The sequence below is a fragment of the Carettochelys insculpta genome, chromosome 1 (genome assembly GCF_033958435.1).
Source record: "Carettochelys insculpta isolate YL-2023 chromosome 1, ASM3395843v1, whole genome shotgun sequence".
NCBI classification, from domain to species: Eukaryota; Metazoa; Chordata; order Testudines; family Carettochelyidae; genus Carettochelys; species Carettochelys insculpta.
In genome coordinates, this window is record NC_134137.1 from 5,129,225 (window position 1) to 5,148,446 (window position 19,222).

General features: G+C 56.2%; 1 protein-coding gene and 1 pseudogene across 1 annotated transcript; both read right to left on the reverse strand.

The window, feature by feature from the left end:
• Positions 1-5,226: 5,226 nt before the first annotated feature.
• On the reverse strand, positions 5,227-8,473 carry LOC142007592 (olfactory receptor 51Q1-like). Its single transcript, XM_074984283.1, has 2 exons — positions 7,622-8,473; positions 5,227-5,517 (listed from the first exon to the last, which is right to left on the reverse strand). Exons 1-2 carry the CDS (start codon positions 8,471-8,473, stop codon positions 5,227-5,229), a joined length of 1,143 nt encoding a protein of 380 aa, XP_074840384.1.
• A 7,472-nt stretch (positions 8,474-15,945) lies between these two features.
• Positions 15,946-17,733, reverse strand: LOC142007593 (ubiquilin-1 pseudogene; annotated as a pseudogene).
• Positions 17,734-19,222: the final 1,489 nt, after the last annotated feature.

A 19,222-nucleotide genomic window follows, 5' to 3' on the forward strand; every position in this document is an offset into this window, starting at 1 on the left:
TGTACTGGGGCTTTACATTTCTAGTTGGATGCAGTGGACAGGCACCGCACCGGGATCCCAAGCCCATTTTCAAACAGTAGCAAAAGGTCTAGGTAAGCGTCTGGTGAGCACCCAGCAAGCAGCCCTCCTGCTCGCAGCTAAGCAGCACTAAACACCTGCACTCACCTGCGGGTCATGAGCCGCCTGCGATTTCCTCTGACTAGGGAGACTAGCTGTGCACGGAGCCCAGGCACCATCTGGGGGCTGGAGGGCTCCGAGATTGGGGTATTTATACCTTGTCCTGCAAACCCTCTGGGCTACAGATCCTGCCAGCAGCTTTGGTCCCTGGAGTGCTGCCCGACAAGCAACTTAACCCTCTCCCTCCCAGCTCCCTCCCGCTTACCCTGCCCTCAGCATATTATTCCCCAGCATGCCAGTCCCAGCTGCGTCAGCCGCCTGGGTAATGCCAATACCGAGAGCCTGTTCCACGGAGGTGCAGCCAGGGGGCTCAGCTTGGCCCCATGCTGCGCTGAGAAGGGCAGGGTCCGGGCCCCCAAGGCAATGCAGTGGGGACAAGCCTCTTGTTTACAATTGCATCATTAAGCTCTTCAGCACACCAGTGAGTTTCCTCAAGTCCCACTGGCTTCTTCCTCCTGCAGCAGAGGCCTCGGCTACCCTGCCCAGTAATCCGATACAGCCTTCCAGTGGGAAAGAGTTAGGACTGGTTCCGGCTGCGGCAGTAACCCTTGTGCCCTGGACAGTCCCTGCTCCAGGGCTGGGATTCAGTGGCTGTCCCGGACCCCGTGAGAGCTGGGGGTTCTCCCTTGCCAGCACACTCAGTCAGGCTGCTATTGGCCTGGGGCAGGTGAGGGGGAACGGGAACACTGGCCAAAGGTTTCACTTTGGTTCTGCAATCACATCCTAGGGAGCCTGAAGGGAAGACTGAAGCCCCCAGATGAGCAACAACTCAGGCCCTGCGCAGCTGCGGGTGAGACCTGGACTCCTGCCCCCCGCAGGCTGTGGGGTTCTGCTGCTGGAACCGGGACCCCAGTTCTGGGCTTCGCTCGGTCTTTAGGCGAGGTCTGAGCCAGGGCTCCCAGGAGCTCGGGATAACGTTCCCAGGGACCTGGCTGGGCTTTGGCTCAGACCCGACACAGACCTGCAGCCACCCTGGCGGGAAGCCCTGAAGTAGAGCCCGCAGGGCAGCTTTCTCAGAGCACCTCCTGAGAGCCCATCCGCCTGCCCTCCAGACGCCCGATGCCCTCAGCGCACTCATCACACGGGCTGGACAGAGCTGCCGGAGCCACAGCCCCTTTGGGCAGCAGACAACTGAGATGCAAGGTGGTGACGGCCCATTTACATGGGGTGACCACATTGCCCTATGGCAAATACGGGACACTGGCCTGCAGGGTTGGGGGGCTGCTGGTCCGCGTCAGGGCTCCTCGGCAACGGGGGCAGCTGCCCCACAGTGAGGCACTGGGACCAGGGGCTCCACAGACTCCTGATGAGGGGACGTGGAGGACGGGGGCTCCACATCCTCTCGGCAGGGGGCACCAGGGAATGAAGAAGCCGCCCCGTGGCAGAGCTCACCGGCGGAGTGCCAGGGAATGGGGCAGCCGCCCAGTGGAGCAGCTCCCTGGCAGACACCAGGTGCCAGGGAACAGGAGCCCCACACATCGCAGGTCACTTTGCCCATTTACTTGGAAAAGGCAGGGGGCCTGTGAGACAGCTTAAATGGGGGACTGTCCCGGGAAAACCAGGGTGGACAGTTGCCCTATATTTACAAGCGTCACAAGGCTGCCTGCAGCGCGGGCGGTGGGCTGTCTGGTTATGGGACTGCCAGGCAGCCGCTGGAAAGCTGAGTTCAATGCCTAGCTCTGCACAGCCATGCTGTGTGACCGGGGGCAATTTGGTCGACCTGCTGTGCCTCAGTTTCCCCTCTGTACAATGGGGGTAATAGTCCTTCTCAGCCTTTTAGCCAGGGTCTGTCTATGCGGAGCCTACACCAGAGGGCCCTGATCTGATGTAGAGCCTGCAGGGTACTAGAATAATATTACTGCTCAGGGCCCAGTGGGAGACAGCTGCCCTGGGTGATTCACAGATGACAGACTCCGCTCACCACGAGTCCCCACTCCCTCCTCACCACGCCGATTTCTAATCTGAATCTGTCTAGCTCGTAGTTCCAGCCGCCAGGTCTCATGAGACGCCGGCTGGTCCAAGCGCTGCATGGCAGGGAGGCACAGGAAAAGTTCCCCACCCTTACAAATATTGCAGCATTTGGGAATGCACAGGGCTGTACTGAGTCCATAGCCTGGAACACCCTGCTGGAGACCTGCACCTCCTTTGCAGACCATCTTCTGAGCCCTCTCGTCTCGTTTCTTTGGACTGCCTTGTCCTTCTGTATCCGTGGGTGGTCTCTTCCCTGTGGTTAGCCTGCCAGCTTTTCAGGGTAGGGACCACCTCTATATTGTGTTCGTACGGCACCTTGCGCAGCAGGGCCTGCTCCATGACTGGGCTCTCTAGAGCTACAGAACTGAAAGAATCATGATTTGTAAACCTAGTTTAAACTTTCCCAGCAAACAAAGTAAGGGTGAAAGGCTGAGGCCCACGGTACCAAGCACAGAGCTCTGGTTGCCCCCCAGTGCCAGCTGTGAAATTCCAATGCCTTAACCAGCCCCGCTTGGCTTTAATGCAAACTGCACAGCTCAGCAGCTCCAGGGATGGATCCAGCGAAGGGCTCTGGGCTCGCCTTGCAGTGCATTCCCTGGGGCTCCTTATCTCACAGCGCAGCCAGTCAATCTCCAGGGCCGGTGCAGGGCCTCTGGCTCTGCTGCCACAAGGAGGTGTGAGCCTGGGGCAGGACGCACTCCCGAGGAGGCAGGGTGCAAAGCACCCAGCGAAGGGGACAGAACTGCCCTTCCCGTCTGCACTCACGGAGCTGCAGACTTGTGCCGGGGTTCAGCCCAGCTCTGCTTAGGGAATACAGAACACATGGAAGCCAGAGTTACACACATCCTGGTCTCTCCCACCACCACAGCTGGGTCCCCTGAAAGAGAACTCCTCCCCCACCAACACCCTGGGCCTGAAGGGGGGCTGTCACAGGGCTGGGGGGACCAGCACCTGCCCCTCAGGCACTGCTTCCCTGCACTGTGTGGTATTCATTTGCCCCAGAGGCACCAACCCCTTCCCAGCGCTAGGCACCAAGGTCCCATTTTGTGGGGCCAGCGGGAGCCCCAAAGTCCCCCCAGATTCACTCAGGTTTGCGTGAGGTTCTTTCTGCTGGGTGGATGCATGCGGCTGCCTCCCTCGGGGCACCCGGGCATGTAGATCCCAGCACACGGGGCCCCGCTGCCCCAGTCAGGAGTGTGCCCTGAGGTTGCCTCACTCGTTACAGAGCTGCCAAGGATCAGGGCAGCCTCTGTCCCTTATAACCGCTTGCACTCAGGTCACAGCACTCAGCCAGCTTGTAGGAGACTTCCCCTCCCCAGTTTAAATCCCTCCTCTTCCTGAGGGGCAGCCTGGGCACCTGGCACCTCCCCGTGCATGCTCCAAGACCTGGGCGGTTGTGTGATTCCAACTTGGTCTCTAGACCAACCACTACTCAGTCCAGGGGTCCCGCTAGTTTGCTTTTTCCATCCATGGGTGGAATAAATTTTATTGTATGCACCAAGGCCTGTGTGGCTGTGCACCCCCAATGGAAACTCATGCTACCCTGTGGCCCTTCTGCCTTCTGTCTTTCTGGGCTCCCACGGCACCAGGGCTGCTCGTTGGCACAAGAGAACACAGAGCGATGTCCACACGCCAGCTGGATGCTACCGAAAGCTGCTCCACCTCCCTGACCCCTTCCTGGGTGCACCTAGCCCCAGGCGCAAGCACTCGGCCGGCCAGGTCCCCTCTTCTTCCTGCTCCACTGCTGACGTTTTCACTAGGAGGGTGGCGAAGCACTGGAAGCGGTTCCCGAGGGTAGGGGCAGAGTCTCCTTCTCTCAGGGGTTTCAAAGGCCAGGTCGACAAAGCCCTGCCTGGGAGAGTTCAATGGTTAGCACCTTGGCCTTGTAAATACAGGGTGATGAGCCCAACCCTTGGGGGGCTTTCCAGCGTCTGGGGCTGGTGCTAGAGGATAGGGCTGCGTGAAGTCAGGCAAGGACGACAAAGGCTGCCCGTCCCAGACAGGACCTGTGGCTGTCTCCAGCAGCTAACCTGGCTAACACCGATCCCGTAGTCCTAAGGCCTGGCCTGGACCCCACAGCTAGGGGAGAGTTTGCTGAGCACCCCATGGTGTGCGCATGGCCGGTGCTGCCCCCCAGCACAGCACCCAGCCCCTCAGTTAAAAAGGTGAGGCCCATATTCCTGCTCTGAGTATTCCCCCGGAGCTGTTACCACCTTTATTCCCTCACTTCTCCGAGCACGTCAGCTGAGCACGTCCTGTCCCATCCCCTAGGGCAGATCTGGGGCCTTCCTTCAGCTGGAATGAGCAGGTCAAGAGAATTGCAGCTGCTCTCCTGACCCTGACACTGTGCACCCCTGTGCTGTTAGCCACCGATCAGGGAGTCGGCTCTGGGCCTCTATTATCAGCCACTCAGCGACAGCCAGCATTCAAATTCCTTCTGATTAAAGGCACAGACAAGGAAGGAAAGAAACAGTGGGGGCATCAGAGGGCTCAGGTTTTAAGGAAGGCTTTTATTTACTGGTGCCCCACAACCCCCGGTCACGGCCTCTTTTGCTGGGGAGAAGGTTGATAAGGAAACCCCCGTTCGCCACGCTGCTAGGGGCGTTCCAGGGCAAAGAGAAGAAGGGAACTGAGAGGGGCTGGAGCTGAGCCATTGCTGTGGCTGTTCAGGTCTGTGATCTTCCCTCCTTACAGCAAAAAAAGACACTCCCACACCCACACATGCACGCACACACCCACACGTGCACACACACCCACACTTGCGCGCACACCCACGCACACACACGTGCACACACACGTGCACGCGCGCGCGCGCACACACACAGGGGCGCAACAACGCCAGCCAAAAGAGGAAATATATCTTCTGTTCCTTGTGCTGGAGAGCCACAGGTGCAGCACATGCTCTGACCAGCCCCCCACCAAGACCTGGCCAGCTTGTACCAGCCTCAGCCTTCTGTCCTTTGAACTCCCTTTTCTTTTGGGAATTAAAGGTGCCCAAGCAGTTCCTGACACCTGGGACTGAGGCAGGTTGCTTTAACCAGCCCGTGGCCAGAAGAGACCGGGGCTGGCTGGCCTGGTTTAACCCTCAGCAGCCTGGCCCCTGAGGAAGGCTGAGTCAGGGCTGACGGGGACCAGAGGGAGCAGGTGGAAGAGGACTCCCAGCTCTGAGGCCAGGGCAATGCAAGCTCCGTGAGCTGCTGGGGCAGCTAAGCGTTCGCTGCGACTATTGCTGTGCGGTGACATGGGGAGTGCAGAACCAGCTGGGAAGCTGGACTCAGACTTAGGCATGTTTGTGTCCTGGTGCATGTGGGCTGCCAGCTCCACCTTCCTGGGGCACAGGGAATCCCGGTCATTGGTGTCCTTTACTTCCTAGAAGCCAGAGCGAACGTGGGATGTCTCCATGACGCTGCCACTGGAGGGAAATGATTCCTGCACCAGGGTCTCCCTCTCTGGGGGGCTCTGGCTTGGCTGCAGCTCACGTACTGACATGAGCTGGCTGAGATAGGTAGGGCCTGGCTCTCAGGCCCACTGTACCCCCGTGGGCACAAAAGGGGGTGAGGGAGAGGAGACTCCAGCCTGGCCAGGTCTGGAGCCTACGCAGCTGCTTGGCTGCAACACCACAATGAAGAGTCACTTTATCAACTGGTTTGAGAAAACCCTCCCCACATTCAGGGATGAAGGAAGCAACCCTCGGGGCGGGGAAGCGCCACGCTCGGGGCAGGGCGAGACCTACAGGCGAGCTGTGAGTTTTGAACACCTTAACCGTCCTGCTTTGCTTTGGGGAAGCACAACCACCACCAGGCAGACTCGAACGCTCAGTGCGGGTGTTCCTGCAGTCCGAGCCGAAGGCAGCTGCCTCTCAGCTCAGGTTCTAGGGGGATGTGTGGGTTACAAAAGCAAACCAAACAAGCCCACAGTCCCCACTCCTGGCTAAAGAGCAGGGCGGTTGGCGTGGCTCACATTTCCTTCTGCTCCTTATCTGGAGAGACAGCCCTGGCAATCTCTACAGCCCAGGCAGGCTTTCTGGGCTCTGCTATGCCTCTGTGAGCCACCACTCAGCCAGGGAGGGGGACCTTGTCTGGGCAGGCAGCGACTCCTGGGGGCATTGGAGGATAGGGTCATAATTCAAAAGGATCTGGATAAACTGGAGAAATGGGCTGAGGTAAACAGGATGAAGTTTAATAAGGACAAATGCAAAGTGCTCCACTTAGGAAGGAACAATCAGTGTCACACATACAGAATGGGAAAGGACTGCCTAGGAATGAGTACAGCAGAAAGGGATCTGGGGGTTATAGTGGACCACAAGCTAAATATGAGTCAACAGTGTGATGCTGTTGCGAAAAAGGCAAACATGATTCTAGGATGCATTAACAGGTGTGTTGTGAACAAGACACGAGAAGTCGTTCTTCCGCTCTACTCTGCGCTGGTTAGGCCTCAGCTGGAGTATTGTGTCCAGTTCTGGGCACCGCAGTTGAGGAAGGATGTGGAGAAATTGGAGAGGGTCCAGAGGAGAGCAACGAAAATGATCAAAGGTCTAGAGAACATGACCTGTGAAGAAAGGCTGAAAGAATTGGGCTTGTTTAGTTTGGAAAAGAGAAGATTGAGGGGGGACATGATAGCAGTTTTCAGGTATCTAAAAGGGTGTCATAAGGCAGAGGGAGGGAACTTGTTCTTCCTTGCCTCTGAGGATAGAACAAGAGGCAATGGACTGAAATTGCAGCAGGGGAGGTTCAGGTTGGACATTAGGAAAAAGTTCCTAACTGTCAGGGTGATCAAACACTGGAACGAATTGCCAAGAGAGGTGGTGGAATCTCCATCACTGGAGATATTTAAGAAGAGGTTAGATAGATGGCTTTCAGGGAAGGTCTAGAAAATGTTTGGTCCTGCCATGAGGGCAGGGGGCTGGACTCGATGGCCTCTCGAGGTCCCTTCCATTCCTACTCTTCTATGATTCTATGATTATGCCCGCACGAAGCAGGGGAGCATGCACAAGCCAGTGTGCAGTAACATGAACTTCACAGCTTTCCCTCATCCAAACACCCTTCCACTGCCCAGAAGCTGATGTGGGTAGCTGAGCAAAATAGCACTCAACATTTTAAGCCACAGCCCTGGGTTTTAATCAGTTACATGAAGCATAAAGGATGTGGACATCCTGTTATCCAGGGGAAGGGCTGTTAGATCGATCCGCCTACTTGTAAAGCTGACAGACTCTGCTCATAAGCAGGAGAGACTGAATCTGCAACGTTAGGGGCTAAAGCCATGTGCCTCTACAGCTTGAGGTAAAAGCCAGCTCCCTCCCACTGCAGGCTGTAGAGCTGAAATCTCCAGGCTCCCTTCTCAGTGGTCAGTGCCTGTGGGTTAATCTATCTATCTATCTATCTACATATCTATCACCCACCCGCACCATTCCATGAAGAATTAGGACACATATCACAGGATGACACCTCAGCCACTGGCCAAATCCAAGGCAAACCCTCTTTTGACACACAACCCTTTGGATGCCTTCCTGAACCTGCTTGGTTTTCATTCTGTAGATGATGGGGTTAAGCACAGGTGGGACAAAAAGGTAGATGTTGGCCATGAAAACATGAGCAATAGGGGTGGCATTTTTCCCAAACTGGTGAATGATTGACAAGCCAGCCACAGGGATGTAGAAGATCAGGACAGCGCAGATGTGGGAGACAAAGGTGTTCAGGACCTTGGAGCGTTCATCCTTGGATGTGATGCTCAAGACCATCTTAATGATCATGGTGTAAGACAGGGTGATCAGCAGAGGGACTAACACAACTACGAGAAGAACTAAGATCAGACCATAGACATTGTTGAACATGGTGTCCGAGCACGCCAGCCGCGGTATATCCTGGTGCAGGCAATAGGAATATAAGAGCACGTGGGGCCTGCAGAATTCTAGAAGGGTAAGAAAACAGACTAATGGGACCAACAACAAAGTACATCTACAGACATTGGCCAGTCCCACTTTAGCAATCCTGGGGCTGGTCAGGATGGAGGTGTATCTCAGAGGGTAGCAGATGGCCATGTAGCAATCAAAGGCCATTACCAGGAGCACCGAGGACTGCATGAAGGCAAACGAGTGGATGCAGATCATCTGGAGGAGGCAGAAGCTGAAGCTGATTTCTCGGGCGTTAAACCAAAGCACACGCAGCACCGTAGGCAGTGTGAACAGCGTCAGGCCCAGGTCCGTGGTGGCCAGCATGGAGAGGAAATAGTATACGGGCTGGTGGAGCTGTTGGTCTGCTTTGATCACAAATAGGATGATGCCATAGGTTAGTACTGGCCGCTGCTGACATGCTGTGCTATGGACCATGTTCCATTCGGGCTCCAGTCAGCTGTTCCTTAAATAATAATAGAGAAACAGGAAAGTAAAGCTCTCGTTAAATCCCACAGGGCAACATCTCATCAGCAAAACACGGCATGAAGACACAGATACTGGGTTTTTGGGTTTTTTTGGTGAGGGGAAACAGAGAGCTTGGTAATAAATACAGTGGCCTGGAACGCGAAAGATCCCGCGTCATTTGTCCTCTCCTCCACAGGTTTCCTGTAAGAACTTGAACAAGCCACTTAATTTGCCAATGCCTCAGTTTCCCACGGGGAAGCAGGGTGAATAATCCTGACATACTTCACAGAGGTGTGGAGGCAAACCTCTACTAATGGCTGGGAGATGATCTGATTCTGTGCTGATGAGACCATATAAATTCCTAGATTGTGTGATATTAAAATGTCCGGTGCAAACTTGCCCTAAACTTCTATTTCATCTATGAGCCTCTCTAGACTCCATTTCTGCAGGTAGAGAGACAGATTCCCCTGCTTTCACTGAGGCCATTTTCATCAGCACGGAGCCATAGAATCCTAAGGCTGGAAGAGACCCCAGGAGGCCATCGAGTCCAGCCCCTTCCCAAAGCAGGACCAAGCATAAGTGGGTGTGATTAAAAGGTCAGCGTTTACCAAACACTACCACAAAAGGAGTTAACTGTTGCACCCGGACTAGCACTCGGTGCTCTGGAATGCTCCAAAATGCTGTTCCAATATTTCTGGAGATCCAGAACAACCCCACTGCTGTACTTGCAGCATGTGTGTTCTGGTGCTTCTTGGGGTCCGCACGCATCCTTTGGTCTGGACGTATCAGAACGGCAAAGCAGCCTTGTTTAACGCAGGGGTACGTGACTCACGCGCGATGGAAAATGGAATGAATCAATTTAATCATCTTCATCATCAACAACGCTGGGCTCAGCACCCATTGCTGCCTGGTGCCTCTCTCACTAGCTCCGCACGAGTCTAATACAGCACCTACCCATTCCCTGTGGGGCCTGCCTCTCCTGTTCCAACCGTCCATTGTGCCACATACCAGGGGTTTGCTTTTTTGTTTGTCGTGCATTCTGCAAATATGCCCGAATAGCTGTAACTTCAGTTGCATCACCTAATTAATCCATTTAGCACTTTCTAAGAACTCAAACCCAGCCGTGCCACCACTGAACGCTCGGGTTGCTTGATTACCGGGGCACGCTGAGCAGTTTCCACTGATGTCTCAAGAGCAGCAGCCCTGACGGCTACTCATTTCATTGCCACTATATGGATTTTGGTGCCTGGCTTTCCATACACGTATTGGGAAAGCTTCCAAGAGGCTCTGCTTTCTCACCTGCCAGTACCCACGGTACCTCAAAGAGGTTATTGGTTCTGTGCTGGACGGGTATGTAGGAAATGCAGAGACAGCCTGGTTTAATTTGTAGAGGTCCACACAAACACCCAGGGATAGCGATAGATGGTGACTCTGGTTTCTACCCATGGTAGCTTTGGCAGAGGTGTGTATGTTTTGGGGGTAGCACACTGCCAGCTTTGGGGGGATGTTTTTTTGAGCATACCTCTAGACCAGTGTTTCTTAACCTGGGTGATGCCCTTTCTGGGGTGTGAGACATGTCAGACTTTTTTAGAAGGCAAATCTTCAAAAACACAAATTAATCACAGGCATGTCAGTACAGCTACTATGTTTCATGAAACCTATGTATTTATTAACATTATCCTTTTCTAATTAAATAAAACTAGTATACATATATTTAGGAAGCATTTAAAAGTGTATAGGCCTCCCCATCTCCATTTTTGATTTTTGATAAGAGGTGTGAAAACATATTTAATTTTTGTTAAGGGGTGCGAAAACATATTTTGAGAACCAAAGGGGTACCAGCTGCAGTAAAGGTTAAGAACCACTGTTCTAGACCTAATTCATATGCTAGTTACTGAATGAGTCTATTGTTGTGATTTTTACTGTTTGAACATAATTAAGTTGTTAAGAAAAACATAACTACATCATCATGAATTACACTGTATGAAACCACTGGAATCCCAGCTGCCTTCACTAATGTTCCGGTTGAAGATTGTAGAGCTCCCTGTAACTTTCTGGATGACACCATAAACAATCCTACTTATATCCAGCTCCCTGGTGTTGTGTCAATGCACATTAAGGATGGCTATGTTACTTAGCTGTGTCTGCCCTGCTGAGGTCAGGTGATCACCTTTAGTTTTCTGAAGTTGGAGAATGACTTCCAGGCAGTAGAGCTTCAGTGGAAGGTTTCTAATAAGTTTCATAGAATTATAGAACAATAGAGCTGGAAGAGACCTAAAAAAGCCATCGAGTCCAGTCCCCTGCCCTAGGCAGGACCAAACCCATTGGATCAGCCCAGCCAGGGCTTTGACGAGCTGAGACTTAAACACCTCCAGGGATGGAGACTCCACTACTTCCCTGGGTAGACCAGTCCAATGCTTCACCACCCTCCTAGTGAAAAAGTTTTTCCTAATGCTCAACCTGGACCTTCCCAACCTCAACTTGAGACCATTGTTCTGTGTTCTGCCGTCCGTGACCACTGTGAACAGCCTCTCTCCAGCCTCTTTGCAGCCTCCCTTCAGTAAGTTGAAAGCTGTTATCAAGTTCCCCCTCAGTCTTCTCTTCTTCAGACTAAACAGACCCAATTCCCTCAACCTTGCTTCATAGGTCACATGCTTCAGCCCCCTAATTATTTTGTAACAGCAACAAAGGGTCCTGTGGCACCTTATAGACTAACAGAAAAGTTTTGAGCATGAGCTTTCGTGAGCACAGACTCACTTCATCAGATGCTGGTCTTGGAAATCTGCAGGGCCAGGTATAAATAAGCCAGAGCAAGGCTGGGGATAACAAGGTTAGGTCAGTCAGGAGGGGTGAGGCTTACTACCAGCACTTGATCTGGAGGTGTGAACACCAAGGGAGGGGAAGCAGACCTTTAAGGGGCCACTGCACGCGGCGACCATCGAGCTCAGGGGCTGGAGAGAGCGTCTCTCAACCCCTCAGCTGATGGCCGCCATGGCGGACCCCACTATTTCGATGTTGTGGGACGCGCAACGGCTACACGTTCCCTACTTCAACGTTGAAGTAGGGCACTATTCCCATCTCCTGACGGGGATAGCTACTTCGACGTCTCACCACCTAACGTGTAGCCGTGGCGGGCGCTATTTCGAAGTTGGCGCGGCTACTTCGAAGTAGCCGGCACATGTTGATGTTGCTTCTGAGTGTTATAGATGGGGAAACTGAGGCATAGCATGGCAGAGCTATTTGCCTGCCGTCACTTCAGTGTCCTACAGAGCTGCAGGACTAGAACCCAGGAATCCTGACTCAGACCCACACAAGGATCTGTGCTCCCCAGGGGAAAGTCCTTCACAGCTCCCTGCTGCTAAAAGCTCCCGTGTGCCAGGCTAGACCTCCATACACCCCCTTCTTTGTCTCTGCTACTTACACACCTCACCCCTTGTCCCAGTCATTTGCCAGGTGCTTTGCCTTCTGAGCCCCGGCTGGGTCCCCGTTGTGCTGCTTCTGGGAAACAGGGCTCCCCATCCCCTGGGCTCCCCCCAGTTCAGAGCACAAGGGAGCTTGGCAGGGTTATGGTCAAGCAATGCAGAAGTCTCTGCAACGGCGCTCGAAAGACTGATTCACATAAGATCAACTCAAGGGGTTGGAAACATGAGAAAATGCACCACAAAATCCCTGGTTGCCCTGTGGCTTATGAACAAGTGACTCTCCTACCTCCTCAGGCATTTCCCACCCTCCTTGTGGTGCTTGTCCAATTCAGACCTGGGCTCCACTTTTCTGCATCCCCTCTCTGTAACAGAGCCCACCTCGTGCCCACCTAGCGTCTGCACCGCAGAGCGACGGCTCTTCCGAGAGCTCTCCTGGGTCTCCTTTGCTCGGCCTGGCCCCGAGAGCAAGCAGAATGCTGGCTACAGGGCTGCCCGTTGTCCCCCATGTGGACTCAGTCAGCCTGGGGCTCCCTCGCCCTGGTGATAAGTCTGCCGCAGATCCCTCATTGCACAGCACTAGGCTTGTTTCACACACAATGTCTCGCAGGAAGCCTGGAGCTCAGCTACTCCTTAGTGATCAGCAAGACCACCACTAACCCCCGGGTGTAATAACGAGAAGAGGGTCAGCCACTACTGCCAGGGCATGCTTGGCTATGTCTGAGCTTGTCTGGTTCATGCTCATCAGCCGTGGAACAGGGCTACTCTTAGAACCAGGGATCCCTGGAAGCTGAGCACTTGGGTGGCACCCAGGAGATTTTCAGGTGCTGCCCAGCTGATTGGCAGAACACCCAGAGCTTGCAGAGTGTGTTTCCATTGGAGGTGCACTTGCGCACATGCCTTGGGGCACAGAATAAAATTTATTCCACACATGGATGGAGAAAATTAGAGGGCACCTGCTCACAACCCCACCTCTACCTGAGCCACTGGCTAATTGAGACAAAGCTGTATGTCTCTAGGCAAGGGAAATGCCTGGGTTCTAATCCCCCTGGAAGCCAGCAAGGATGGAGCACTATGAGGTGGTTAAGGGAAGGTTTTTTCCCCATGCACTCCTGCTGTATGTTTAGTCTCTGAACCCGTACAGGCAGTGGTGTCTCAGCCCGCTCAGGCAGACTGGGTCGGCCAGGAGTCTGCCAGATGCGCCCCCTCTCGTGGGCTGCTGCTGTTTGCAGGCTGGCTCTGAAACGATGGGAGAACTGCTTACAAATCACGAGCTGCACTGGGTCAAGCTCCAGTCCCCCGTTAGCAGTGCCCCGCGCGTCAACCGTTCCCCCAGGGCTTGGGATCTGCCAGGCGGCCGGGCTCTAATCCGTTCACCAAGCGCCAGGCTGCTTTCGTCCGACGCCGCACTGGGCTCGGCTGGGGAATGTGGACCGGGGCTCCGAGGTCACAGCGCGCCCGTCCGCGGACTCTGCGATGACGAGGCAGAGGGTGATCTGCGACGGTTGCTGCTGCACTACAGCCGCTAGCCCCCCTCCCTGCCTCCCTCCCAGCGCTGTCTGAACAGCCACACTGCCAGCCCCCAAAACCTCCACACTCCGCCAGCCGCCCGTCAGCTAGGCCCCAGTTTGCCCTCTCACCCTTCTCTGAAGTCTTGCCTCAGTGTACAGCAGTAAACGCTCTGCCTGAGGGTGTCTGTGGTGCCCTCTCTGTACAGCCCCTGGCGCGATGGGCCCTGTCCGACAGCCCCTGGGCTATGGGACTGGACGCGATAGGGAGATTATCTTGCACGAGGACTGACGGGACCATTACCCACCTCTAGCTCTTTGTGGCCAGTGCCTCCGCCTGAGGCGCAGACCAGCGAGGGGCTCAGGGTAGGGCCTTTCAGTGGCACTCCTTCTCTCCGGCCAGCGCCGCACCCATCCAGACATGGCACACTGGACAGAGACGTCCCCGGAGATCCGCGAAGGACAAGCCAGGCCCCTCCAGCTTTGATCCCTCCATAGCCCCATTCAGCCGCCCCAGGGCTGGCCTGAGCGCAGGAGCTGGCCTCGCCCAGAGACAGGCACCAAAGGGGGCACAGGGCTGGGGGAGCAACGGGCCAGCGTCGGGGAGCCCAGCGGGTGATGCTGTTTATAGCAATGGCCGCTTGGCTCTGCTCCCTGCACAGCACTGCTGACTCCTCCGGGTTTCCCGCTGGCAGCTGATCACTGGCCTCCCTTCCTGGCGGGTGCCACGTCCGCCCCAGCTGTGCGCTCGGACAATCTGCCCCCCCGAGGAGCTGGCCCCACCTGCCCAGATGTGCAGCAGGAGCCCCGCGGGAGGCAGAGGGCCCAACTAGCGCTCGCGGGGCTCTCGGTGGAGCCACCTGGCGGCAGCGACTCTGGGGCTGGTCCCCGGCTCTCTCAGGCCAGGACTGACTGCAAGAGCCCAGGAGCTTGTGGGTCCTTGTCACCAAGCAACCCGCCTCGCCTAAGCCGGCTCACAGGGCAGCGGGCCCAGCCCTGCTCCTACCCTCCATCCTGCTGGGACCTGCTGAACAGGTGTGGCTGGGGCAGAAGCTGCCAGGAGGGAACGCAGCAGGGGAGGTGGCCAAGGACAGACATGGGCTGGGGGCCTCCCTCAGGTCGGTGTCCTGGCCTGCCCAGCAATGCCCAGGCTGCTGTGCCTACCCCCACTCAGGCAGCTTCCCCTACCCTGTTTCCACTCCGGGTGCAAAGGGAAACCTGCCACCCCAGGCTGTTAGAAGTCTCTGCAGGGCTGACAGGCCTATGGACAAGGGGGAGCCGGGGGTCCGGTGTACCCAGATTCCCACACAGCCTTAGACCAGGTCCCTCAGCAGAGGCTCTCCCCAGCTGGCAGCTGTGCAATGCTCGAGCGCAATAGTCATGGGGGAGTTCAGCTTCCCCGCTGGCCGGGTCCCTGGCTCTGCAGCCCGGCGGCAGAGACAAGGCCATTTCTAGGCACCGGTAACTGCTGCTTCTTGGCGCTCGGCCAGCGTTGGAGGGACACATTCCTGGAGGTCCCATCCCATCACGATCGCTAAGTAAAGATGCAACGACACTGAGTGGGGACTGGCCCGGGGGAGACCTGGGTTAGGAGGGGCTGCAGGTGCCCAGCTGGCCAGGGCGGGTGGAGGACCAGCGGGCAGAGACAAGCCACATGGGAGCTCATTTGCCAGCAGAGCTCTGAGGCTTCGTAACTCACTCCTGCAGCCAAGCCTGTCGCACAGCAGTGCCAGCACACCCAAGCGTCAAACACACCATGCGCCAGGCCCGCCGATGGCAGGGGGCGCAAGGGAGCGGGTGCCTGGGCTCCCAGCTGCCCCTCCCAGCAGCAGCATGGGTGGCCTCTGGAGCACTGTGCTGCACGCTGCACGGAGCTCAGGGGCGGGGAGGGTTGGTTTCCTGTAGCTGGGAGGGAGGGCTGCCCTAGCCCCGCCACTTCTGCCCAAGACTCCGCCCCTTCCCATACTGCAGGGCCGGCCTCCCTGCACCTCGCCCTGGGGCTGGCAAGGCTGTTGGGCCTGCTGCCTTGTGCAAAGCCCAGAAATGGAAGGGTGTGACTCCACAGCTGCCTGGGGGGAATTCCTGGCCCTGCCACAGATTTTCTGGATGACCCAGGTCAAGTCACTTAGGCATGGCCACAGCTGGCTTAGGTCAGCTGATTCAGGCTTGTTGAGCTGGGGCTGCTGGGCTAAAATCTGCTCTATAGACATTTGGGCTGGGGCTTGAGCCTCCTCTCAGTTTCCCTCTGTAATATATCAATACAACAATTTCCTCTCTCCCGCCTTGGGCCCTGTCTAGTTAGACTGAAAGTTCTTTGGGGCAGAGACTGATTCCGAAGAGGTTGTGTGCTCTGCCTGGCCCGCGGTGAACCTGTCACAGGTGTAAAGGAGATCCATTGCAGATGCTACGGCATGAAACACTTGCAGTAATGACGCACTGCAGAAGCAAGCTGCCGCATGCCCCTGTAATATGCACCAAGCTGTTCTTAGTATGTAACAAGACAGAATTACAACTGTTACGATCTCTTGCTTGATGGCTGGGACCTTGTTAGCATCTCGACAGCTGCCTCGATTTCTCCCTCCGCGTCAATCAGCGCCCGTAAGTTTGCTTCCCCGTCCTGGAAGCCCATGATTCTGAGTTGCTCCATTTGTCGCTCAAATCTGACTTCTGGTGCCCACTGCTCCATGCCCCCTTGGCCTTCCGGTTCATCCTTTTCTGACTCCAGGCTGACCTCCTCCTCGGACTCGCTGCTGGGAAGAGACCCTTCCATGCTTTCCAGCTCCAGTTCCACATCCCGGTCCCCCAGGCCTAGGACAAGATCCGGGACCTCGGCTGAGAGCGTCTGCAAGCCCAGCTGGATCTGTAACAAAGCCTGCGTGGCTCGGGGTCTGGTCAGCAAGGAGGAAATGTCAGCGTCCTCCAGCGCCGGGGGGAGCTGCTGCTGCGTCCTTTCATCCGGAGGCCGAGAACCCCCATCGCTGGAGACGGGGGTATTATTCAGCAGCATGTGCTGGGGTCCCCCAGGGCTGCACAAAACGCTCTCCATGTGCCGCGCGAACGCTGGGTTTCCTGTTAGGTGTTGAACCAGGCTCTGAATCCCGCCCGGGGTGGCGAGCCCAGGGCCTGCTCGGGGCCCCAAACTGAGGGTGAAAAGGTCCTGCCACGCGCTGTTGCTGGCGGGATCCCTACCATAGCTGGCCCCCCTATCATTAGCCCCATTTGTCTGAGTGGCCCAAGGGTTTGGCAAAGGGTCTCTGTTCTCCATCCGGGCGGGTGGACTGGCCCCACTCAAGGGAGAGTGGTTCTCCATGGGAGCAAAGGGGTTGGTCCCAAACTGGGCTTGCACCGCATCCATCATCGGCTCCTCGATTTCACTGTACAGCTGCTGCAGGGCACTGTAGCCTCCGGGGATGCTCTCCAGGTTGCTCACGGCTCGGTCGTGGTTCCGGATGACCTCTTGCAGCGTGGCCGGGCTGCGGGTCACCTCGATGATTTCCCGGATGAAATCGGGGTTGTGGAGGATGTGACTGATCTCAGGGTTTTGCTCGGCCAGCTGCTGCATCTGCGGGTTGGAGAGAACGAGCTGCTGGACCAGGTCCGTGTGGGAGAGGAGGTTCTGCACCACGGGATTCTGCATCACCTCACCCGTTAAGTCCTCCGAGGCCTCGCCTGTGAAATCTGACCCATTGGCAGGGTCCAGGCCCAGCACACTCATGCCGGTCACACCGGTGAGAAAGCCCAGGAGGAACGGGTTGTTGTTGATGGTGTTCAGATCCAGGCCTGAACTGATGATCTCAAACAAAATGTTCTCCATGACCTGGGCCACTAGCTCCTGGCTGGAGACCACCAGCTCCTCTAGCTGTCCCTGCAGCTCTGACGCATTGGTGTAGCTGTGGCCCAGGTGTGGCAGAGCCTGGCCCCACCCAGAGGCCGGCAGGTTAGAGGCACTGCAGTTGGAGGACAGTGTCGGTGTGGTGGCCGCGTTCCTCATCTCAGCTGTGTGCTCCTGGGGCCTCTTTTGGGAGCGGATGACAAGGTGGATGCTGACTCCACTGCGGACCCCTTGCTGGCGGAGCGTCTCCGGGTCCTTTAAGATCTTCCCGGCAAATATTAGCACCAGCAGCTCAGGAGGAGCCTGGAAGCGCTTGGCAACGTCTTCCTTAAACGCGCTAATGGTACTGTTCTCTGCTACCTCAAACTGCTCCTTCTGCTTGAGGGTCTTCACAGTCACCTTTAGGAGGCTGCCGGAGGCTATGGTGACCACCTCGTGTTTCACCTTGGGGGCCTGTTGCCTTTGGGACATGGTGACCGGGGTTTCAGGAGCTCCACAATGGTTCTCCTTCAGGGAGCCGAGAGGCCAGGGAAAGGAGCTGGGGTGTGACAGAGGACAGTTCCTTTCAGTGGCCGGCCACACAGCGCCGGTCGGTTTTGCTGCTGCTGTTGTGGGCTTCTGGGGGGAAGCGACGGGCAGAAGCAACTGGCCTCCTGTCCCGGTGGCACTACCTGAAGCCGAACACAGAGCGTGCATGCCAGCCAGAGTTTGGTCTGCTCCTCTGCTCTCTGACTCACCATCCGGCAGCTCCTCTCATGGTCCCTTTCCTGCTGGTACTGCCCGCCCACACAGAATGTCCTCCCTGCCTGCCCCAGGGGACTGTGACCTTGCTGATGACATCACAGAAAGCAGGCGGCAAGCACCTGCCTTGAAAATATGCCCAGGACCGGCCTATCCTGGTTCATCCTGCACAACATCAGCCTGTGCAGCAGCGTGACATCCAGCCACCCCTGCGCCCACAGCATCTGGGGCTACCATGCAGCCTGACCTGGGTGACGGGCCCGGCCATGCTTGCCTCCCCCGGTTATCCTGCTCCTTGGCAGAGGTACTCCTCCAGCTCCTGCCTGGCTGAGCTGCTCCCTTTGGAGAAAGTATATTCACCCCCTGCCTTGCAAAACATCATGTCCCCACCTGCCGTGAGCCAGCAAGGGGGCTGACATGACTCCTGGTCTTTATGGCAGGGCCCCATCCCACGCCCACACCCCGTCCCCGCCATGTCTCCCTGCATCCCATTTCTCCCCAAGCAGGCGGTCTTCCTGCCAGGGATGTGAAGCTTTCCTCCTCCTAGGGTCTCTGCCTCAGTGCACTCAGAGGGTGTAACCCCATGACTGTCTGTCTTCTAGGTGCCCCTGCTGGCCCTCCTCAGCTCTCCAGCGGGCCTGCTACCTCCCATGTCCTTCTGCACCCATGAGATGGGGCAGCATCTCTAGTCCCCAGCAGTGGAACCCTGAATCACCTTCTTTTGGTCCCTCTGCTCTGTCCCCTTAGCGCTTTCTTGCGCCTCTCCCCGGAGTGAATGGCAGGTGATGTGAGTCTCATTGTAAATGATGTGGCACAAGGCGGAGCTCAGTGGGAGGGATCTCTGGACTGGCCATGCAGACTGTTCCGGTGTTTCTTGGTCCCACTCGCCCAGAACACGGTGGGGGCTCAGCTCAGCTGCTCCTCCCGGAAGCAGAAGTGGCCTCCTATGATCCTACCAGGTGACAAGCACCACAGCCGCAGGCACATGCTGTGAAGTTCCCCTTTCCTAAGAAAAGCTTCTAAGGATGGTTAGGAGAGACAAAGCCCACTGCACCCAGCCGAGAAGTGCATTTGTAACTCTGCAGCCCCTGTGCGTATCTAGGTAGCTGTTAATAAATCTGCTTGAACTGTTCTTGGAGAACAACTTCCTCCCCAAGTTTCACCTGTCCCTGTGTGTGATTTGGCCGTGCACCAATCACAATCTTCTTATGTTTTTATA